This window comes from Nelusetta ayraudi, unplaced genomic scaffold (assembly GCF_046127955.1).
Source record: "Nelusetta ayraudi isolate G7.1 ecotype Tasmania unplaced genomic scaffold, CSIRO-AGI_Nayr_v1 ptg000109l, whole genome shotgun sequence".
Lineage (NCBI taxonomy): Eukaryota > Metazoa > Chordata > Actinopteri > Tetraodontiformes > Monacanthidae > Nelusetta > Nelusetta ayraudi.
Window position 1 is genome coordinate 1 of NW_027466159.1, and position 23,160 is coordinate 23,160.

Genomic DNA, 23,160 nt, shown 5'->3' on the forward strand with positions numbered 1-23,160 from the left:
ACGTCATTATTGCACCACGATGTTTCAACGTGGTGTGGGGACACATTTTGAATAAATAAAAAGAACCTGGTTAATATTCATCGTGAAATTGAATATGAGTTTAAGGAATGCTGGTGCGACTATCATTGAAAACACGTAAATCATCTTTGTGTCCCAGTTTTCTAATGTGTCCGTGTCACCCACACAGTAATCGTTGTTTTACCGATTGAACAGTCTGACTGAAAACACAAGTGGACACATTTTAGAGTCACGTACATCTGGACGCATGTGATGATGGATGTTTAACTCGATTTCCCTCCTCTGTGTCTGAAAGCTCTATGCCAGCAGAAATGACCATGTTGGCCGATCACCCAGCCAGGCAGCTGCTGGACTTCAGTCAGAAGCTGGACATCAATCTCCTGGACAATGTCGTCAACTCCATGCATCACGACATTGGTTCGCAGGTGAGTAACGCCGCCGCAGCCGCCTGCCAAAGGGGGTCAGATTCATATTTCAGTGGTGCCGTGGGCATTGTGATTTTTGTTTGTTTTTAACCTGTTGCTGTGTTCCGTTAAAGCAACGAGTGGCTCAGGAGGTGCTCACCAACCTCAAGGACCACCCAGACGCCTGGACCAGGGTGGACACCATCCTGGAGTTCTCACAGAACATGAAAACTAAAGTAAGTCTCTGGCTTGCGCCTGCTCAGTCACTCATTGCCGCCTCTGAGCACTGTGGTCTGAACGTCACTACATCAGTTTACCTCTGTCGTTGTGGCTGTAATTGGTTAGTTGTGTTGTGTTTAGATGTGGACTGGGATAAAATTGCAGCAAGGACCAAGAACATTATTGCTGCGATGACATGAATGTATGTTTAAGGCTCTATTGACTGTGTTGTCCTCTCAGTATTATGCGCTGCAGATTCTGGAGACGGTCATCAAAACACGTTGGAAGATTCTCCCCAGGAATCAGTGTGAAGGTCGGTCCGAGCTAATTTCTTCTCCTGAAACCTGCTTTTTTATAATAAAAACAAGACTTGATTTGACGCTGCGTGACATGTGCAGGCATAAAGAAATACGTCGTCGGGTTGATCATCAAGACTTCTTCGGATCCAGCCAACATGGAGGTGAGGTGTCGTTAATAGGAATGTTGGCTCTCTTGGCTAAAAGTGACGCTGCTTCATTCTGACGTCTGTGTTTTGCAGAACGAGGGGGTTTACATCTCAAAACTCAACATGATCCTAGTACAGGTCAGTAGACAATCTGGTCACAATGTGACCTGTAGTTCGATGGCGATGCACAGCTCTCTGACTTGTTGTGGGGGGGGGGGGGGGAATCTTCTGCAGATCCTGAAGCAGGAGTGGCCCAAACACTGGCCCACCTTCATCAGCGACATCGTGGGAGCGAGTCGGACCAGCGAGAGCCTCTGTCAGAACAACATGATCATCCTGAAGCTCCTCAGCGAGGAGGTCTTTGACTTCTCCAGCGGCCAGATGACCCAGGTCAAGGCCAAGCACCTGAAAGACAGGTAACTAACCCTGCAGGAAGTCAGATCCACCAGCGGCCAGGCGGCTGAGCCAAGTTCACGTCGATGACTGACGGTTTCCTCTGTCCTCCAGCATGTGCAACGAGTTCTCCCAAATATTCCAGCTGTGCCAGTTTGTGATGGTAAGTCGAGGCCCGACGTCGCATCTGCTGCCTCGCCCCCCCGTCCGCTTTTCAACACAAACGACTGATGGCCTCCCCCCGTGCAGGAGAACTCCCAGAATGCCCCGCTGGTCCAGGCCACGCTGGAGACGCTGCTCCGCTTTCTCAACTGGATCCCTCTTGGCTACATCTTTGAGACCAAACTCATCAGCACGCTCATCTACAAGGTACAGCGACCGGGTTCAGATGGCCGATACAGTCCCCCCTCCGCCCCCTTTCAATCGTTGACGATCCTCTCGTGGTTTGTGCAGTTTTTGAACGTGCCCATGTTTCGCAACGTGACGCTGAAGTGTCTGACGGAGATCGCCGGCGTCAACGTCAACCAGTACGAGGACCAGTTTGTCAACCTGTTTACCCTCACCATGGGCCAGCTCAAACAGGTACACACACACACACACACGTGCATGCGCACGCTGAGTGGTGCTTAACTTAATTGCACTCGGCATGATTACACCCCTGCGTGTCCTTACTTAACGTTAGATCTGTATGTGTTTGTGCACAAACTCAGTCCTTCCTGCAGCCTGTCACACACACACAAACGCAGACACAGAATATGATGAGAAATGAGGGTGACTGCGGAGGGAAGTGCTCTGAATGATTAATTAGTGCTTATGTTAGATGCGAGCGGTCTCGAGGTCGGGCTGCCGACCTTCCAGGGCCACCGGGGGGCCAGAATCCCCTCCCACAGCTCTTGTTATGGACACAAATAAAATATCAGGTTTCTGCCTTTCTAAACAAACCTACGCAATGTTTTTTCACCCCGTTTTTTTTACTTGTAGCCCGAGGCAGGACGCACTCTGACTCTGAACACACACAGACGTGCAATGTCACTCTGACAAGTCACTGGATGACTCAAAAGCAGCTTCTCAGGAAAAACTTAAGAGATTGAATTCACATGGATAAAGAGTGCAAGAGGAACAGTGTGCGCCTCGACCAGGATTACTGAAGAAATGGAGGAAGCCTTGTATGACTGAACATGATTTAGACATTCATTTGAAGATGCACAGAGCAAGAGAATCTTCCAATAAGATGAAAGTTGAGTTATTAAAAACAGTCAGTTTTTGTGTGTTGTATACATATGAACATTTAGAGGAACAGGAAGAAAAAAAACCTCAAGAGTAGAAGTGATGAACATTTTCCAGCCGACCTCCTCAGCTGAGCGTCTCTGCGCTCTTTAGGACGTCTGCAAGTCATTTGTCTTGTGTTTTGTTTCTCTTTCAACGCTAAGTGCTTGCAGTTTGGAAAATGCCAACAAACAATTTGCTGTTGGCATTGTGTATTAGTGGCCGCTGGCACAACCTTCAGTGTAAAGTTAAATGAAGGTGGATCTGAATTAACTGAAGCCCGGCGGTGGAGAAATGGATCAGTGCAGCAGCGACTTCCAGAACTTCCTCCTGTGGTTAATGTGCATCGTCTGGCGAAGACGCCCGGTCGAGAGACACTGCTGTGTGGGGAGACGAGGAGGGACGGTGGGCGGGGGGGATTCCGGGTGGTCCGGCGGCTCCGTGGTCCACGACTGAACCTCCGCACCGCAACAAACATGAGCCTCCTTCAAACGTACAACACGACGTGCAATTACGGGCAGGGACGGGCGGGCGTAAAACAAACAGCCGCGCTGGTTGGTGACTGTGTCGGTTCTGTGTTGTGGTCAGATGCTGCCGCTGAACACCAACATCCGGCTGGCCTACGCCAACGGCAAGGACGACGAGCAGAACTTCATCCAGAACCTGAGCCTGTTCCTCTGCACCTTCCTGAAGGAGCACGGCCAGCTGGTGGAGAAGAGGCCCAACCTGAGGGAGACTCTCATGGAGGTATGTTTGTCCGCCGCAGCGTCCTGGACGTCTCGGCCGGTGGCCCCATCCGACAAATTTCTCCTCCTGGGTTGTTCAGAGGGAAACTCTCTTCCTGTCATGTTTGCCTGCGGTCTCCTCAGTCCACCTACATGGCAGCGAGCTGGTCCAGCGCCTCCTCTGTCTGCTGCCTTAACCGGAGGCGACTGTTTTGAGGTGCTGTGAACAGCAAATGGCCTCAGTCTGAACCTCCGTAGGCCGAGAATTCACCACCGGTGTGATGATTATTTCGGTGGAGGTGGAAAAGCCCACCTGGTTATTCAAATATTTAAAGTATTAAAAGTTGAATTATGACGAGTGAGACGGAGGCCTCGCGCAGCTTCACCGACAAGCGTTTCCCCCCGCCCCCCTGTTCCGCCCGCACAGGCTCTGCACTTCATGCTGCTGGTGTCGGAGGTGGAAGAGACGGAGATCTTTAAGATCTGCCTGGAGTACTGGAACCACATGGCGGCGGAGCTGTACAGGGAGAGCCCCTTCTCCACCTCCAGCACGCCGCTGCTGTCTGACGTGCCGCCGCGCAGGCACCTCTACCTGCCAGTGCTCTCTCAGGTAACACACACACACACACACACACACTGGGCCGTTCTAGGTCAAAACGACTGTTACAAGGAGTGGTTTGAGATTTCGTTGTGGGCTCTCTGTCTCCTGCAGGTGCGGCTGCTGATGGTGAGCCGCATGGCCAAACCTGAGGAGGTGCTGGTGGTGGAGAACGACCAGGGCGAGGTGGTCCGAGAGTTCATGAAGGACACCGACTCCATCAACCTTTACAAGAACATGAGGGAGACTCTGGGTGAGGAGACGCCACGTCCGGTCTTTGATCCTGAACTGTCTCTGCGCTCAGTCGTGTGTGTCAGACCGAGTCAGGGGTACACGGCAAGCATTTTATCGTACATCTGTGTTTAAGAAGGTCCTGAATCTAAAATAATCTGAGCCTTCTAGGCATCCACAGATACAGTGGTGGAAAGCCAACTTTCCACATGCGTCAGTCACTGTTGCGTCCAGCTCAGTGCAAGAAATTAGTTTTCATATTTTGTCTTATTAATGATGAACAACATTAATTTGTTTGTGTGCCTCTGATGCAGCCAAACCTGCTGAATTGTAATATTTAATAAATATGCAATGACAGTAATTGTAAAATTTCAACCCATGGGATTCTCACAAACCAAGCTGACTGTCACCTCGAGCATCAGTGTGACTCATCTTGCCAATACGTTGAACAGTCAAACTGCAGTCATCAGCTAAGCGGCAGTCAGAATGCTTCTGTGAACCTCTCCTTCCCAATGCCGCCGCGTTCCGCAGTCTACCTGACCCATCTGGACTACGATGACACCGAACGCATCATGACGGAGAAGCTGCACAACCAGGTGAACGGCACCGAGTGGTCGTGGAGGAACCTGAACATGCTGTGCTGGGCCATCGGCTCCATCAGCGGGGCCATGCACGAGGAGGTGGAGAAGAGGTTCCTGGTCAACGTCATCAAGGTGGGCGTCTCCGCCGTGCTCACTCGCTGTCCACCGTCCCTCCGCGGTCGCCACTGACAGGTGGTGTGTGTGTGTGGTGCGTTCAGGACCTGCTCGGCCTGTGTGAGCAGAAGCGAGGGAAGGACAACAAGGCCATCATCGCCTCCAACATCATGTACATCGTGGGCCAGTACCCCCGCTTCCTGCGAGCCCACTGGAAGTTCCTCAAGACTGTCGTCAACAAGCTCTTTGAGTTCATGCACGGTGAGGAGCCGCTGGTGGAGCTGCTGGAGACGCAGTGGTTGACCCGCATGCCGGGCAGGGCCGGGGTTATTCATTTACCCGGTGGTCTTCATCGTTGTCTCCTCCTCCCGGCAGAGACCCACGACGGCGTGCAGGACATGGCGTGCGACACCTTCATCAAGATCGCCCAGAAGTGCCGGCGCCACTTCGTGCAGGTGCAAGTGGGCGAGGTGATGCCCTTCATTGACGAGATCCTCAACAACATCAACACCATCATCTGTGACCTGCAGCCGCAGCAGGTCAGCTCTGACTCCTGGGGGCTCCTTGTCCCCCCCCTTTTTTTTTCCCACAACATAAAGGAAACGCAAATTATTTCTCCATTTAGACTTTTTTAAAACGGTAAATTATGGGATGGAAACAGATTTTAGCTGCCGGGCTGTGTTTGTTGTTATATCGCTCCAGTTTGCCCCCACAATGCATTGCTGCACGGCTGCAACAACAGGTCCCTGTTGACCCATCAGACTGAAATATTACTGCTTAGTCATGCTGTTCAGTCTCTTTCTCCAAACGCAAATCGCACTCACACTGCCATCTGCTGGCCGTTTATCTGTATGGAAGCCTGTTTGTTCTTCTGCCTTTTTTTTTTTTTTTTGTAAAGAAACCAACAGACTTTTTGTTAACGTGCTGCTAACCCTGAACGCCCTCGTGTCCCGCAGGTCCACACCTTCTACGAGGCCATTGGCTACATGATCGGAGCCCAGACCGACCAGGCCGTCCAGGAGCTCCTCATAGAGAAGTACATGCTACTGCCCAACCAGGTGTGGGACAGCATCATCCAGCAGGCCACCAAGGTGAGGGAGAGGAGCACGGTCCTCCCGGGTCCAGGCTCCTGCCTGGCGACTCGCCGTGAGCCATCACCGCCTCATCGCCTCTCTGTCCTCCTCCACCAGAACGTGGACATTCTGAAGGACGCGGAGACGGTGCGTCAGCTGGGCAGCATCCTGAAGACAAACGTCCGAGCCTGCAAGGCCGTCGGCCATCCCTTCGTGGTGCAGCTGGGCCGCATCTACCTAGACATGCTCAACGTCTACAAGTGCCTGAGCGAAAACATCTCCTCCGCCGTGCAGAGCAACGGTCAGTCTCTCTCTCTCTCTCAAAATAAATACAACTCCCTCCTGCAGTGGATTGAAAAGGGTGACGGTGACGACGTGGGTGGGTGTGGTCTCCTCCTCCCGTGCAGGTGAGATGGTGACCAAGCAGCCTCTGATCAGGAGCATGAGGACAGTCAAGAGGGAGACGCTGAAGCTGATCTCAGGCTGGGTTAGCCGCTCCAACGACCCTCAGATGGTGAGCGCCAGCACCCCCCAGGGGTTCACTTGCTCCTCTTTATTCTTCAAATTGCTTTTTTTTCTTATCCAATATGTCGAAACATCTTTCCGGAAACTCTTAATATTGTACTCAATCCTAATTATTATCATTAAATATTTGCCCAAGATTTTTTTGTATGTATTTGGCTGCATCAGAGGCACACAGACAGGCACATGGAAATTATTTTCTTGTTTATTGTTAAGAAAACAATAAAAGAAAACTGCATTTTTATCATTCTTGTACTCTGGATGTGTTGCAGCAAGGCACGAAGCCTTCTTGCAAAAAAAAAAAATCCAGTCCTGATTTTAATGTAATAGTTCATCATTCAGCTAAATTTTGGTGACTGCACTAAAATAAACTGCACTTGGAGACTTGACTTAAGACTTAATTCTTCGCAAAGATAGTCCATCACAAATGCACCCGGGGTGTTCAAAAACCTCTTTTTGCCTCACTTTTCTTACACGATTGTATGCCCGAAATAAATAAACCTCGAAATGCTCCGCAGCCGTGGAGGCACAGATCATTCACCTGAAGTTCTTGCACGAGACCCCTCTAGCCTCAAAAATATTTTCTACTAAACCAGTGTCCACAATGGCAGGTGCCAACAAACCGCCGGAGCAATGTTTGCTCGACTCCTCTGGTGGAAATGTGGGTGTTTGAGTGGCTTATTTCCGGCTCCGCAGCGGTTTGCAGCTAAAACAGTGATTTGCACAGCGAGCAGCAGTTGGCCTGTAACTCTTAACTAACCTGAAACGCCTGAGAACCCTGCTGCTACTGCTGCAGGAGGAAGAGAAAATCCCCTCCGAACACTAAATGACTGTTATGTCACGCTGCCGCCGCCGCTGCTGCTGCTGCTGCTGCTGCTGCTTGTGAGGGGTGATTTAAGTCCCGGCGCAAGGAAGTCTGTAATCACGCTGGAGGAAAAAACAAAACAAAAAAAACTACATCGCTGTGACCTTTCAGGTGGCGGAGAACTTTGTGCCCCCCCTGCTGGAGGCCGTGCTCATCGACTACCAGAGGAACGTCCCGGCGGCTCGCGAGCCTGAGGTGCTGAGCACCATGGCCACCATTGTCAACAAGCTGGGAGGCCACATCACGGCGGAGATCCCCAAGATCTTTGACGCCGTCTTTGAGTGCACGTTGAACATGATCAACAAGGTGTGTGTGTGTGTGTGTGTGTGTGTGTGTGTGTGTGTGTGTGTGTGTGTGTGTGTGTGTGTGTGTGTGTGTGTGTGTGTGTGTGTGTGTGTGTGACGCCTGCTGCGGCTAAAACGGTTTCCTCTCTTCCCCCTCCTCGCCAGAACTTTGAGGAGTTCCCAGAGCACAGGACTCATTTCTTCTACCTGCTCCAAGCGGCCACCTCCCAGTGCTTCACCGCCTTCCTGTCCATCGCCCCGGCCCAGTTCAAGCTGGTGCTGGACTCCATCATCTGGGCATTCAAGCACACCATGAGGAACGTGGCCGACACAGGTCTGTCTCTCTCTCTCTCTCTCTCTCTCTCTCTCTCTCTCTCTCAGGAGAAAACAACATTCACTCTTGTTTTTCTTCTCTCGACCCTCGGTGGTCTCTTAACGAGCCTGGTGGAAGTACAGGGAACGTTGTCGCTTATGATGGAAGTACATTTATGTAGTCGGCAGGACCGGGGATGGGGCGAACGCTGTGGGAATACAGTATTATAATGCAGCAGTGTAGAGAATTCTGCTTTACTGTTGGGGCCAAAAAGTTTAAAGGTTCACCTGGATCTGCTTTAGTCTTTTGGTTCTGTGTTCTCTTTAAAGACCTTAAAAAAAAATTGAGTTTATGCAAAAAATAATTCTCATCAGATTATAGGGGTGTGGGGAAAATTTGATTCAAATTCAAATTGTGATTCTTACGTTGTTCGATTCAGTATTGAGTCTCATTTTCAAAAAAAAAAAAATCGATTTTCTCTCATTTTTACATTGAAAACTATAAATGTGTAACGTTATTGATATATTATTATTATATGATCAGATCTTGGATTTTGAACGCAGATCGGCGGATCACCGATCTAATAAAATGTGCTAAATCGACGTGCCGATCCGATCATTTGGACATCCCGAATAATTGATGGTAATGTTTGAGAAGTGGCGAGTTCTGGCAGCGGGCCCAAGCCTACCAATTGTACTCTATTGATGTTACAGTCCCAGAAGTTTTATTGCTGAACTTTATTGTTCTGGCTACTGAGTGAGAAGTAACTGAGCGCCAGACTCGGTGAGATGTTACGTTTTGGTCTGGATCAAATTTGTGCAAAAGCATGAATCAAAGTTTTTTTTCTTGCAGGCCTGCAGATCCTGCACACCCTCCTGCAGAACGTGTCGGCGGAAGAGAGCGCGGCGCAGAGCTTCTACCAGACGTACTTCTGCGACATCTTGCAGCACATCTTCTCGGTGGTGACGGACACGTCCCACACGGCGGGCCTCACCATGCACGCCACCATCCTGGCCTACATGTTCAACCTGCTGGAGGAGGGCAAGGTCAGCGTGGCGCTCGGCTCCAGCACCGCCACCAACAACAACCAGGTCTACATCCAGGAGTACATCGCCACCCTGCTCAAGGCCGCCTTCCCCCATCTGCAGGAGTGAGTCACCGGCACGGCCCGCCACGCCACACTGCCCCCTGGAGGCCGCACTCTGAGCGAAACGAGCCACTTTAACGCGTGTTCAGGAATCAATTCATTAAAAAAAAAAAAAAAAAAAAAAAAAAATGCCGACAATTAATTTTTTTTTTTTTTTCCCCTGATGCTTGACTCAACACATTTTTTTTTAGATATTTTCCTCATGCAGGTCTTATTCAAACAAAGCACATTACTTCTTTATTACAGTTTGTGACGACTTGTTGAATACAAGGTAAAGAACCTCTGTTTTTTTTTCTTTTCTGTCTGCAGTGCCCAGGTGAAGGTGTTTGTGACCGGCCTGTTCAGCCTCAACCAGGACATCCCGGCCTTCAAGGAGCACCTGAGGGACTTCCTGGTGCAGATCAAGGTGAGCGTCCAGGGTGGGAATTGATAAGATTTTATCAATATCGATGCCATTATCGATTCTGCTTATCCATCCAATTCCTTATCGATTCTCTTAACGATTCCCATGTCGTTTTTTGAGGGTCCTCAGTCCTCAGCCCCAAAAGCAACTAATTTTATTTATTTTATTTTTTACAAAATGTCGGCACAAGACATGAACAAATTTCGCTTTAACAGTGATCTAACAGTGTCTGACTTTCGTAACGTTCATAACAAAAATTCAAATGTTGTTGCTTTATACGTTTCTTGTAAGCTCAAACCAAATGGCAGTCAATGGTGTGTATATATATATATATATGTATATGTATATATATATATATATATAAAATAAGTCCCCTTTAGAAAAAAACGTGTGCCTAGATAATATTTTGAAAATACTCTTACTGTAAATTTGGCAGAGTACACAGAATAAACATCAAGTTTTTATGCGAGGATATGAGCATATCTGCTCTTGAATTGAGTAACTGTGACTGTCTCATCATCGCCATCATCATTTTCTGAAATGTAAGAAAAGGAAAATATTTCTATGTAGCTCAGCTTCAATAATCAAAAACCGCATGCTGCTTGCAGGGTGACAGTGTGCCAAGTGCAGGATGTATTTAGCGTGGATGTTTACCGTCGCAACGGAGATCACAGCGGCGCTTGCAGCTGCAACAGCAGCAGCGTTAGCACTAGCACGTAGCCTATCGAACACTCCACTAAGGAGATGTGACATAAAAGGTACAGAGTGGTGACCACGCGGCGCTGCAGACGCTTTTGGTGTACGACGCGTGTGATGCGATGCCGTCCTGCCGCCGTGCCGAGGAATGAAAGGATCGTTGAGAAGAATCGATAACGTTAGGGGCGCACGGTTCCGATGGACTCGACCAATGGGAACCGGTTCTCCATTCCCACCCCTGGCCTAGCCGACTCGGAAAGGCTGCAACGTCGCCCGGGTGTGTTTTGAAGCGATGGCTGCTCAGCCTCCCTCTCTTGTGCAGGAGTTTGCCGGCGAGGACACGACGGACCTGTTCCTGGAGGAGCGCGAGGCGTCGCTGCGGCAGGCGCAGGAGGAGAAGCACAAGCTGCAGATGTCGGTGCCGGGCATCCTCAACCCCCACGAGCTGCCAGAGGAGATGTGCGACTGAGGCCGCTTGTTGCCGAGCGAGCGACAATGAAGGAGTTCGGAAGGTCGAGACGGAGCGTGCGCGTGTGCGTGTGTGTGCGTGCGTGCGTGCGTGTGTGGTTCTAAAGAGAATGACGGGCCGGTAGAAGGACCCCGGCACTCGGTTGTACGTCGACCAAATTAATGTCAATATGTAAATGAAGATTGTCCCCCCTCCCCTCCCCTGCCCTCCCCGCACCCGACAGGTTTTTTTTCTTTCTTACGAACTTATTTTATACAAAGATTTGATTTTTTTTTTCTTTTCTTGTGTGTGTGCGTGTGTGACCGCCACCTTATGTTAAATCTTTTTTGCTTATTAAAGCTTTACTTCTTTACACCTGCATGAAGTGGAAAGCACCGGATTACTTTTAAAGGCGAGTCACTTCCCCTTCCTGTTGTTAATATGTAAAATACGCTGCTGAAACACTTGGAAGGATTGGAGTGCATAGAGAGAGGAGGGGGGGGGGCACGGCGGGTGCTCCTTTCCCTCCTTTTGTCTTTGTTTTGGGTCGTCACTGTGTTTATTGTTATTTTTTTTACTTCTCTGACTCTCTGGGGTTGGAGCTTCTTTTGGACTGCTCTGCATTATGGATGAGGAGGAGGGACAGAAGGAAGGAAGGAAGGAAGGCTGTGTTCAAATCATCCTGTTTGTAAAGCTGTCTGAGTTCTCTTGAGGATATAAAGTTGGCTATTTTTACAAAAAACTTTGTGTGACTTCTTTGAACAACCACCCCCCCCCCCAGCCACCGAGACTGGAAACCGGAGCAGCAGGGCTGGATGGTGTGAAAGGTTTTAGTCACAGGACGACATCATTGTCAAAGTGGAATGTAATGCTATTATTTGAATGCAAACAACTGAGCCGCAGGATCTCTGAGACAGTGTCATAGAGTCGAGATGAAAAAGCCAAATATACGAGATTTAATAGGACACAAACTGAAAGCGTTTAGGAATGTGTTGACTACATAGTCAAAAATGGAGTAAAAGAAAAACAAGTGTTTGATCTTAATTCTGGAGCAGGCTTACATGATTAATTAATCAGTGGGGGAAAAAAATATATAAATCTAAATTTAGCCGCCTGTTTATAACTCCCAGTGTAGTTGGACCTTCCGAAAGTTTGGATGGAGAATAAAATACGATTTAAGATGTGGCCACTAAAGTGGGCGTGTCCTTTGTGACATCACTGAGGATGTAGTTTCTCAAACGGTGTGTTTTAAGACATCGCAAAGGTGGGGATTTTTCTTGAGTCCGCTGGCAGGACGGAGACACTGGGGGAAAACAGGTTGCGTTGTTCGGTTCATCATCCATTAGCATATAAATTACAGGGAAAATAAGAAAATAATAAAAAAAAAAATATTAATACAAGAACACAACTGAACGGAACCGGAAAGGAGCAGGCAGAAGCCATGGCTTACATGTTGCCTTCACCCATTTTCCATTATTCAAAATGCCACACCAAAACAAAACATCATAAGGAAACAGAGGTTTTGAAGAATAAAACCTGAAAATGATCTTTCAGATTAAGACTCGTAAACAAGAGACCGACAGTGACCGGATTTCAGTGTCGCATTGACAAATCATCGAAAATGACGGACAGGCTGCTGTAGGAAAACATGGGTGAAAGTTTTTGTTTATTTGTTTATTACAAATAATATACAATACTTTAGTATTTATAAAACATGTTTTGTATCAATAATTACACACTGATCTGGTCGCTTCTTGAATTAAAATACAGCCGTCTCTGGCCACCATCAGTGCACTTCTCGCCGCTTGTCCTTGAGCTCGCCGGGAGGAGACGACGCTGTCAACGTTTTCGTCGAGCTACCGCGAGATTTCCGGTGAGAAACGAACGCACGAAGGAGCCACAGCCGGAAATACCCGAACGCTCTCCTCGTCCCCCTCCCCTCACTGCTCTTTCAGTATGGCTGCTGTTTCTGCTCTCAAGTGACGCTCGGACTGGACGCTGACTCGCTGCCGAGCCTCGCTGAAAAAAAAAACTTTCGCTGCACAGTCACGCCGCTCGGATGTAAATCACGTTTTGTCCATCGTTCGCTCCGCCGCGGTCCCCACCGAGTGTGATAACCTTCACCAATCACTCCCTCGAACTGGGCCTTTTTCCTTCCTTTTTTTTTTTTTTAAGCCTCCCCCAAAAACAGCAACTACTAGCAGCCAACAGTTAGCACTGCGGTGCCATGGTTTGAGCAGGAGCGCCCAGCCTCTTTTTTGTGTCCTCTTCATGAACAATGTGTGAAAACTGCGCCGAGCTGGTGGAGGTTTTAAATGAAAGTAAGTGTTTGTGTACTCTGTGTTATTTACAACACGCGATGCCCGCTGTTAGCATCGCGGTCCGAGGGGCAGCTTCCACTGCTCTGTGTATGTGTATGTGTATTGGATGGGGGCACGTTAGCTCAGATGCTAGCTCAATGTCTTAACTTTGTTTTCGCGACGAGCTTGCTTTCTCGTCCGTACTTTGCCGCTTTGAGGGCAGCGGCGACACCGGTTGTGCTCATTTTGCACCCGCTGACAGCCGCGCATCGGTGTCACGTCGTGCTCGGCGTTGTGCCGAATTACAGTTTTCCTCTTCCAGAGTGGCAGAAGGGTTGTGTATGTGTGCTTTTCGGGGCCCTAACACCCCAGCCAAAAAAAAAAAAAAAAAAAAAAAAGTCAGGCTAGCTTCCGATTCCAATCCAAAAATACCACTAAATTACACCACTTTCGACAGTGACAATGCTGCCCGAGGCTCGGCACGACACTTCTGTGTGCACGGAGCGGGCTACCAGTGGGGGCTAATGCGGCGATTCGCCGTCAATTTTGGAAGTTAGCTAAGTTAGCTAGTTTAGCTGCGAGCAGCCTGACTTTGTTTGATGTGTTTGTCAGGTCAGTGTGCTGCTGCTGCTGCTGCTAGCTGTCCACTGCGCTGCCACCCCTATTGTGTGTGTGGCCAACATTCGCACTAATCACATCCGAGTGCCCCCTTCTCACGTCATTATTAAAATGTTGTTTTGTTTACAACGTCCTCCCAAAGGTGTAAGTGTGTGTCGGTGTGTTGTGTTTTGTCGACTTCGCCGGGATGGTTTCGTAGTTGGTCTTGATGCTACCAAGCTAGCAACGACCCCCCCAAAAAACAGTACACGGCCGCAACGAGGCGCATATTTTGGCACGTAGCACGTCGTTAATCCTCGGCTGTGTTCGGCACTGGTCCACTCTGGCCTTCTTAGCTCCGTGTTGTCGTTTGGAAACCTTGTCACAAATTGTGTGACATCCCCCTCCATCCCCCCAAGCAGTCATTGAGCTAATTCTGTGTGTGTGTGTGTGGGGGGGGGGGGAACAGCCCTCCAACCTCCCCCAAAAATGTAAATACACCGTGGGCGTTTTGAAGCTAAAAGTTAGCCGATGCTAACCGGCCCGTGCTGTGGGTTGACTGTGGTCTGACGTGGGGGGGAACGAGAACAAAGCTCATTTTATTTGTGGTCAAGTTCGCGTGTGTTTACCGGGGGTGAAGCCTTGTTGTATGTGGTCTGTGTTTGTTGTTGCTATGTGTGATATTAGGTGGGAGAACTCCTGATGCACCTGGCTGGAAGTGTAGCTCTCACTGTTTTTTCTCATGTGACACGCTGACATGATGTTTTTGTTGTCGTTGCCATCATTAAGGAGATGTATACTTTCTGCAGGTGTGTGTGTGTGTGTGTGTGTGTGTGTGTGTGTGTGTGTGTGTGTGTGTGTGTGTGTGTGTGTGTTAATCATCTGTCATTTCCGCAGCATTACCGTGGACACACAAAACATCACTGACACGATGACTGGTTGAACATCTTTCATTTATGCTAAGCAACCTGCTGCTAACTACTCTGTTAATACGACAAACTTTTGAATTTGGCCGCACACTGACACACACACATGTACACACACTGCATGCTCCTGAGAAGGCGCTGTAGCCACCGCACGCAGGAAGTGCTGGCTTGACACAGTTCCGCTGACATGTTCAACACGCGCCAGGCCCCTTTCCAAATAAAGGCCGAGCTCCTCGAACGCTGCAGCACAGGCTCGAGGGATTCCACCCAGAGGACTTTACTGTGTTTACCTTTATAAGAAGCCATTCCATAGTTGAGTTCTGCGACAGTCTAACAGAACCCCAACTGCCTGTTTGTTTACATGCACTTGAAAAAAGTCCAAATCAACATGAGTTTGCAGATTTTTCAGGTGATCATAGTGTGACATTCTTTCCTCAGATAATGATAAATCTGATTAGCTCGTCTAGATTTCTACCCAGCACTCCAATGTCTGTGTCGATGTAATCTTATTTAGTGTGTTTTTCTGTTTTTGGCCATGTTGACGTGCCGTAGCTTCAATGTGAGCGCAAGGCAAAGACAATAAACATGTTGTGCACCAGTGGAAAGCCGGCCGAGGGCCACTGTTTGAATGAAATGGAGGCTAATTTGATGCTAAATGAAATTATTTTGCAGGTCTGTCCGTGCTGTCGCACTGGGGACAGCTGACCCCCCGTAAGCGTTGCCTGGTTTGTCAAGATCAGACTAGAAGTTTTTGAAAATACCTTGAGAAGACAGTTTGAGTGTGGTGTCAATTTTGTTTGTAGCACAACATGATGTCAAACTGGGTGACGTCACGCGCTCTCGGCCACTATGGCTCGAATGTGTTGTCGAGTCAGTCCACCCTCTAAACCTACAGTTTTGTTGCTTTGCTGGCTGCAGCCGCTTGAAATGTCTGAGTGGAAAACCAGCGGCTTGTGGAAACCGGTCTGACCTGCTGACCGACTGTGTGTGTGTGTGTGTGTGTGTGTGTGTGTGTGTGTGTCAGCTGTGGCTAGTCTGTCTGTGAGACTGGCAGCTCCAGGTGTTCAGTCAGAAGGTGACCTCTGACCTTAGATGGGTTGCACTGGCGTGTGTGCTGGTGCTCGGTCGGACGTCCACAGCTGTTCTGGAGTGCGACGCTCCTCCATTAGAGACCAGGATGGAAAACACAGATCTGGAAATGGCAGATAATTCCCAAACTCTCAGTCAGAACCTGACTGAGGCTGATGGATCCCTGGCGGCGGGCATTTGGAAAAAGTCTCCAATTTTTGACCGACCGGCATCTCCCATGATGCCGTGCTGCAGTCTGCCAAAGTCCCAGACTGCTTCACCAGTGATTTGTTCTGAATTTGTCAGTCGCCGTCTTAAATATCACGAGTCATAAAAACGTCTTCCAAAACTGCTGCGTTTAAGATGCAAGACAGGAGAGTTTGTCTGACGGTTGCCTGATAAAATGTTTTCCGCCCAGTTGACTTTGACCTCTGGATGAGCTGCTCACACTGGTGTGTGTGTTGAGCTGCTCACACTGGTGTGTGTGTGTGTGTGTGTGTGTGTGTGTGTGTGTGTGTGTGTGTGTGTGTGTGTGTGTGTGTGTGTGGTGCCACTCTCACTCTTATTTTCCTGCTTCCTGTCGCTCTCTCGCCTCAGTATCGGATGCAGACAGCAGCGACGGGGTTTTCCAGCTGAAGAAGGAACATGCCCTGCGAGTTTTGGGATACATCAGCTCCTGGACACAGAGGTCAGTGAGGTGGACACACACACAAACACCTTCCACCGTCGAACTCAAATGTTGAGACACGCGACCCTGCAGTTGAGATGAGGTGACTCGAGCCGGTGCTGAGCCGCTCTCTTGCGCCCCCTGTCTTGCAGGCAATGTCTCTGCTGCTTCAAGGAGTACAAGCACCTGGAGGTGTTCAACCAGCTGGTCTACGCCCTCATCAACCTGGTCATCGCCCAGATCAGCAGCCTGAGGGACCGACTCTGCAGCCTGCACAACCACCACCACCACCACCACCACGCCCACAAGGTGGGCGGCGGCGTTGGCGGTGAGGGTCCGGCGGCGGCGGCGTCGGGATGGAGCGACGGCATGCCCAGGCCCCTCCCCCAGCCGTCCTCGCCGGGGGAGGACGAGCCGGTCAACGTGGAGAGAGACTCTGCCGAGGAGGACGGAGACTCACGGACCGACCTGAACCAGAACAAGATGCAGGGCGTGCCCGGCCCCCAGGGGCCCCAGCCTCCCGGCGACGCCCACCCAGAGGCGCTGGGGCCCGGCAGGGCCGAGGGCGGCGCCGGCAGCCCCGACCCGTTTAGTTCCTGGAGCACAGAAGAGAGGGAGAAGCTGCTGCTGTGTGCTGCGAAGATCTTCCAGATCCAGTTCCCGCTCTACACCGCCTACAAACACAACACACACCCCACCATCGAGGTGAACACACACACACACACACACACACACGCACACACACACATAAATAGAGACCAGCTGCATGTCCACCTTTTGCTGCTGCGCCAAAATCGACCCACAGCATCGACAACAAGCTGGAATCATTCCTGTTGTTGATGTTGCGTGAAATCCATCAAGTTTTGCATGAATGTTTCTCATCTGTTTTTATTTACCGTTAATGCCCCACAAAATGTAACCAATCTAATGACTTTTTTTTGCCTTTTCCCGTGTTATTTCTTTTGCAATTGCTTGTATTTATTTGACGTTTTCTATGCTAACTTTGCTCCCAGTATTTGTTCAGCAGTGTTTGCGTTGTGGCTTCGTCAAGCTGACAAAACTGAATGGGTTTTCAAAGTCACGCTTTACATTTCGTGTTTCCCTCTGAGCCGTCGGTCCAAACTGATTTTGAACAGCGAGGTCCATGAAGTGGCGCTGACATTATCTCGACAACCTGCCGGCTTCTTATCTTCTGTCGTTTGTCTTTTCGTTCTCCTTCCCCAGGACATATCGGCTCATGAGAGCAACATCCTGGGCTCCTTCTGCGACATGAATGTGAGCGGCCGGATTTATTTTTCTATGCTGTTTTCATTTTGCCCCCAAACGGGACCTTTTTAAGTTGAATTTTTACCAGGTTCAATGACTCGTAGTTCTTATTGAGGCCGTTGAGACGTGTCATGTGACCTTTTCCCAGGACGTGGAGGTTCCACTGCACCTGCTGCGCTACGTCTGCCTGTTCTGCGGCAAGCACGGCCTCTCCCTGATGAAGGAGTGCTTCGAGTCGGGGACGCCGGAGAGCCTCCCCTTCCCCATCGCGCACGCCTTCATCACCATCGTCTCCAACGTGAGTCCATCTGCAGCCACAGCCAGCCAGCCGGCCAGCAGGGGGAGCTCTAACCCCTCCTGGATTTGCGCCCGCTGACATTTTTTTCTCTCGCCCACAGATCCGAATATGGCTGCACATCCCGGCCGTCATGCAGCACATCATACCGTTCCGCACCTACGTCATACGGTAAGCTCAGCCCCGTGTTTGCAACGCTTTCCGGGCGTTTCGCATCTAGCGAAACGTTGCCACCAGAGAGGGCGCCACTTCTTCCCAGGGCGTGCATCCTGAAAGGTCATTACACGCCGGGCAAAAGGCGAAGCGACGCCAAAAGGCGAATGTTTCGACATCAGTTTTTTTCTATCCACACCGAACGCGACGCGAATATGCCTCTGAAATCACGCTAAGCGACTGAAGTCTGGGGCTTTCTGTCGCGCCGAAGGAGAAACGATGGAGTCGACTGCATCCTCAAGTGAAGATGTCCTGGTGATGGTTGGATCAAAAAGAAAAAGAATAGAAGAATTTGGGTTCACCCAATATTGTTCTATAGGTGTTGCAGCCGTTAAATGAATGACTTTCGTATGCCGACTACCTGAGTTTATAGTGGACATGAGTTTTCTGCTCATTGTATTGCTAAAATTGTCATACTATCTTATTATTATTTCTTTTTTGTGTCTTGAGAGGGCGTGTTGTGTGCGTCAGGTGGATATACTGTACAGGTCAGGTGAATACGCGGCGGCGCAGGTGGAAGATGGAGAAGAAGCGGCGCTCATAAACCGGTTTTTTGACCACGTTATTGAAGTTCCTGTTGCCATAAAATATTTTTTCGTTTTCCTTTGGATCTTTTTATCATTTAGAAAGCCTTTAGGAAAACAGATTTAAACCAAAGAATAAAAGATATAATTTTTTTTTTTTTGGTGACAGAGAAGTTTTTTTTTTCGTGCGTAAAACGAAACACCGCTTTCTCCACCACGGCTTAAAAAAAAAAAAAAAGACCTAAGAGGAGATGGGTGAGTTCGTCAACTGGCTCCGCCAGAGCATTGTCGCGTGTTGATGTGATGTCATCGACCATGCAAACATCATTCTTGATTGGTCAGAAGTCCAGCATTCGCCTTTTCGCCTGCGAGAAATTCGACACAGGAGCGAAAAAAATAACTGAATCACTCGCCTAGCGAATTCACTCGTGGTGTTTAAGGACCTTGGGGCTGCATTTGCCATCTGTAGTGAATATCATAGATTGAATAAATGGCAAAAAGTTAAACGATAATGAATAGATAAAATTATAAAAAATAATATTTTTATTTGAAACAGCAACTAGTTTTGGTTGCCTGCATTATTTGCTGTGTGCTGGTTGGTGAACGGAGGTTCCTGCAGCCTCCTCAGCGCCGCCGCCGTCATTCGGCCGCGTTCGCATCTCCAGTGTCTGAAAATGAAAAACTCACTTCCCCGCAGCTGCACTCGTCTGCAGCCGCCTGATTCGCTCACCCGCAATCAGTTTTGTGCCGTCTCGTCAAATCCCATCTTTGCCCCCGCCCCCCAACCCAACCCCCCCTTCACTCAGTCTCGCAGCTGCGTCTCGGTCTGTCAGCAGCCCCGGCTTCTGTCGCCGTGGCAACAGTTGCCATGCGTCTCCACTCGCCGTCTCCTCACATGACCTCCAGAGGGGGCTGTCATGTGACGCTCTGGGGGGGAGCTGATCGCCGTCTGGCTGGGCTGGGCAGACAACAACAGGCTTTTCCTTGCTTCTAATGGGAAACGCACGTCAAAATCCGTCCAGGGATTTTGTTTCTCTTTAAAAAAATAAGTAGTAAGCAATAATAAGTCTTTGCTACTGTTCAGTCTGGATCAGCCCACAAACCTGCAGCAGGGCGACGCACTAATGCAGATTAATGTCGTGAATCAGCTTTGGGACTATTACTCAGCCATGTGTATGAAAGTCAACATCATCTTTAATTACACTGGATTGGAGAGAACTGGGTCACATGGCTCTGGATCCATTGATAACAAGGGGCTCAGGTGGTTTCTCTTTATCATTTTGAGCTGAATGTGTATAGTAGACAATGCACTAAAAATGCAGCCAAAAGGGGGCAGCATGTTGAGTGGAGTCAGATGGCAGTTAGTTAGGTTAGTGACCACAACCCTGGTCAGGTGTTGCTTTCCATACCTGAGACCAACTTGTTTTGTTTTTGTTTTTTTTCAATTGCCTTAAAAAACGTGCAGAAGATCAGTTTTAGCAGGAGGATGTAAACAGAGGGCTAAGGGTGCTGTTTACAGGTGTTCCAGGTGTTTAAAGGTACTAGATTATTAATTATGTACTGCACCACTGATGTCCAGGGTAGTAGAAAATAAGGATCTTTAAAATCAGTAAAATATGATGCTGGGTGTTTTTAAAACAATGTTTAACTTAGGAATGATTGACAGTTTATTTGAACACAGAATAAGAGAAAACCAAGAACATTCTTTATAGGAGTGGGAAGAAGCCATCGCTTCCAAAGCCTAGCAAAAATATATCATGGAGCAGTTGTGGCGACATCCCATAATATCCCACGTGAGTCCCGCCTTAGCTCGCCTCTCGCTCTCCTGCAGGTACCTGTGCAAGCTGTCGGACCAGGAGCTGCGGCAGAGCGCCGCCCGCAACATGGCTGACCTGATGTGGAGCACGGTGAAGGAGCCGCTGGACAGCGCGCTGTGCTTCGACAAGGAGAGCCTCGACCTGGCCTTCAAGTACTTCATGTCCCCGACGCTCACCATGAGGCTGGCGGGCCTCAGCCAGATCACGGTGAGTCACAACAACAACAACTTCCAGTTGGCCTCATGGTTTAGAAAATGTGTTGTTTTTTTTTCACTGAGCTGCTTTGTTTAAACCCCACAAGGCAACTGCACCGTAGGGATTTATTCTATTATTATCTAGTTTAGTCAATCAAAAGGTGACTGGAATCAATCTGTGCATCCTTTTTGAAAAGAAAGAGACAAACAGGAAACAGGAAGTGGTTGTAAGATGATAAACAGCTGAGAGCAGCACTGAAGATTTGATTTCCAATGCCTCTTTTGGCGTGTTGATCTGATCAGATCTGATTGGCCGGCTTCAGTACTGCGCTGTCCAATCACCCTTTTTTTTGTGACATTTGAGTTTATTTTATATATATATATATATATATATATATATATATATATATTTTACATTTGTTTGTTCTCTCGCTCAGAACCAGCTCCACACCTTCAATGACGTCTGCAACAACGAGTCGCTGGTGTCCGACACGGAGACGTAAGTGAGCTGACCCGCCGCTCGTGTTGTGTTTCTTTCAGAACGGCCGCGTCTCACCCGCTCGTCTTCATAACAACTCACACTCACCCCCCTGTAGGTCCATAGCCAAGGAACTCGCTGACTGGCTGATCCACAACAACGTGGTCGAGCACATATTCGGACCAAATTTGCACATCGAGGTGAGTAGAGAGGAGAGTGAATTGTGCGACGATGCCACGCGTCCTCTCTGACCTTCCGCTTGTCTGCCTGTCTGTCTGCCTGTATGTTTCTCTCCCAGATCATCAAACAATGTCAGGTCATCCTGAACTTCTTGGCCGCCGAGGGCCGACTCAGCACGCAGCACGTGGACTGTATCTGGGCTGCAGCTCAGGTGAGACACCCGGATGCACTAAAATTCAGCAGAAATCCACTCAAAAAAACATGCAAATAAGAATAAATAACAACAAGTTGCTCCCCCCGTTCCAGCTGAAACACTGCAGTCGCTACATACACGACCTCTTCCCGTCGCTCATCAAGAACCTGGACCCGGTGCCGCTCCGCCACGTCCTCAACCTGGTGTCGGGCCTGCACCCCAACGCGCACACCGAGCAGGTACAGGCGTCTGAACGCGACGCGTCCTGCAAAAAGTCCGGCGTGGTCCTGCGCTGACCTCTCTTCTGTCCCCGCCGCCCCCCTGCAGACGCTGTACCTGGCCTCCATGCTGATCAAGGCGCTGTGGAACAACGCCCTGGCGGCCAAAGCCCAGCTGTCCAAGCAGAGCTCCTTCGCCTCGCTGCTCAACACCAACATCCCCATGGGCAACAAGAAAGGTGCAGGTCTGACTGTTGCAGCGACACGGGACCAACACTGGTCAAGCACTTTAGCTGAGCTGAGGGCAATGCCAATTTTGTACCGGTTCCAGGACAATTCCTTTTTCTTGATACCTGATGTTCCCGTTTTAGCACAAGACTTGTATTTTCCATTTTTACTGCTGATTCAAATCCGGATTTTCCTCCAAATCCACTTTGTTGTCTTTGCGTCCTTTATTCTGATCCACCTTCATGAAGGGGAGCCACTTTAGCATCTTGGGCCCTAATGAGGCTAATTTCGACTCCCACCTATAAAATGTAAAACCCAGTCGGCAGCCACTTTCGATCTTGGCAGATGCTGAAATTCACTCTCTTGGATGGATTGGAATTTGGATGAGTGATTCTTTTGATATTTGATCGGATCAGACCATTGATTGACACTAAAGCCACAAGATGTTCTCAGCTTAGTTCAGGGGTGCAGTTAGCATCTTTATGCAGCTCTTGTCTTTGTGCCATCAGGTTCTCCAGCTGCAAGTCCGGACAGCAGCGACAACAGCGACACTCAGCACAGCGGCGGGAGCGACATGGAGATGGACGACCAGATGATGAGCGGCAGCAAGAGGAGCCAGCAGCGGCTGTCAGACACTGAGGTGAACTCACACACACGTCCACACACGACCTGCGTCACCGCAGCCTCATTTTTTAGTTTTCTCCTTTTCCCCCACAGTCAGTGAAGTCTGTTTTTATTCCGGCAGCACAGGCTGTCTTCTCTAAAGCAGTGTTTCTAAACCAGGGAAACCGCAGACCCCTGGTGGACCTGCATGTAATTGCAAGACGTCCAAGACAGTAAAATCCAATTCTCATTCTCGCTTTGCCCTGCACTCAGGAATGCAGGGGTCTGCTGTGGTCTATCCCAGCTGTCATAGGGCGAAGCCAGGGTGACACCCTGGACGTGTCAGACTGTAAAGTATTTTTTCTTATGTTATGTTATGACATTTATCGAAAGAGGATCATTCCATTCAGATGCGAATGAAGTCATTAAACAATCAAAACAACTCCCATCATCCCTTGATGCTAATTGATATTTTGTCAACCTAGTTAATCTGCAGGCTTCTTAAAACGGTCAAACATTTACATTCGCTTAAAGAAGTAGTAGTCAAGAACTTTATTGTCATACCAGCTCAGCGTTTACATTTATGGTACAAAATTACTCTGTTCCGGTCTAGAAGCCATAAATTAGCATACATAGAACATTGCCTTG

General features: G+C 49.1%; 2 protein-coding genes across 7 annotated transcripts in view; both read left to right on the top strand.

Moving 5' to 3' along the window:
* Nucleotides 1-283: 283 nt before the first annotated feature.
* Nucleotides 284-11,126, top strand: LOC142903234 (exportin-1-like). Its single transcript, XM_076048764.1, has 23 exons — nucleotides 284-443; nucleotides 557-658; nucleotides 882-954; nucleotides 1,040-1,101; nucleotides 1,180-1,224; nucleotides 1,321-1,502; nucleotides 1,594-1,642; nucleotides 1,729-1,848; nucleotides 1,933-2,061; nucleotides 3,334-3,492; nucleotides 3,898-4,080; nucleotides 4,183-4,321; nucleotides 4,831-5,012; nucleotides 5,099-5,255; nucleotides 5,370-5,533; nucleotides 5,951-6,085; nucleotides 6,185-6,368; nucleotides 6,475-6,581; nucleotides 7,566-7,760; nucleotides 7,904-8,072; nucleotides 8,904-9,201; nucleotides 9,508-9,604; nucleotides 10,620-11,126. Exons 1-23 carry the CDS (start codon nucleotides 318-320, stop codon nucleotides 10,764-10,766), a joined length of 3,204 nt encoding a protein of 1,067 aa, XP_075904879.1. The 5' UTR covers nucleotides 284-317; the 3' UTR covers nucleotides 10,767-11,126.
* Nucleotides 11,127-12,681: 1,555 nt separating this feature from the next.
* LOC142903372 (ubiquitin carboxyl-terminal hydrolase 34-like) overlaps nucleotides 12,682-23,160 on the top strand; it is a 36,967-nt gene continuing 26,488 nt past the window's right edge. For 4 of the 6 annotated variants that reach the window (XM_076048944.1, XM_076048945.1, XM_076048946.1 and 1 more), the window contains exons 1-13: nucleotides 12,682-13,066; nucleotides 16,234-16,324; nucleotides 16,456-17,008; nucleotides 17,528-17,578; nucleotides 17,718-17,867; nucleotides 17,968-18,035; nucleotides 20,433-20,625; nucleotides 21,050-21,111; nucleotides 21,209-21,290; nucleotides 21,389-21,481; nucleotides 21,577-21,702; nucleotides 21,791-21,926; nucleotides 22,419-22,549. In XM_076048944.1, the coding sequence (XP_075905059.1) occupies nucleotides 13,024-13,066; nucleotides 16,234-16,324; nucleotides 16,456-17,008; nucleotides 17,528-17,578; nucleotides 17,718-17,867; nucleotides 17,968-18,035; nucleotides 20,433-20,625; nucleotides 21,050-21,111; nucleotides 21,209-21,290; nucleotides 21,389-21,481; nucleotides 21,577-21,702; nucleotides 21,791-21,926; nucleotides 22,419-22,549 (1,779 nt within the window). In that variant the 5' untranslated portion in view covers nucleotides 12,682-13,023. The remainder of the gene's footprint in view (nucleotides 13,067-16,233; nucleotides 16,325-16,455; nucleotides 17,009-17,527; nucleotides 17,579-17,717; nucleotides 17,868-17,967; nucleotides 18,036-20,432; nucleotides 20,626-21,049; nucleotides 21,112-21,208; nucleotides 21,291-21,388; nucleotides 21,482-21,576; nucleotides 21,703-21,790; nucleotides 21,927-22,418; nucleotides 22,550-23,160) is intronic. The other 2 variants (XM_076048947.1, XM_076048950.1) reach the window with 1 other exon arrangement.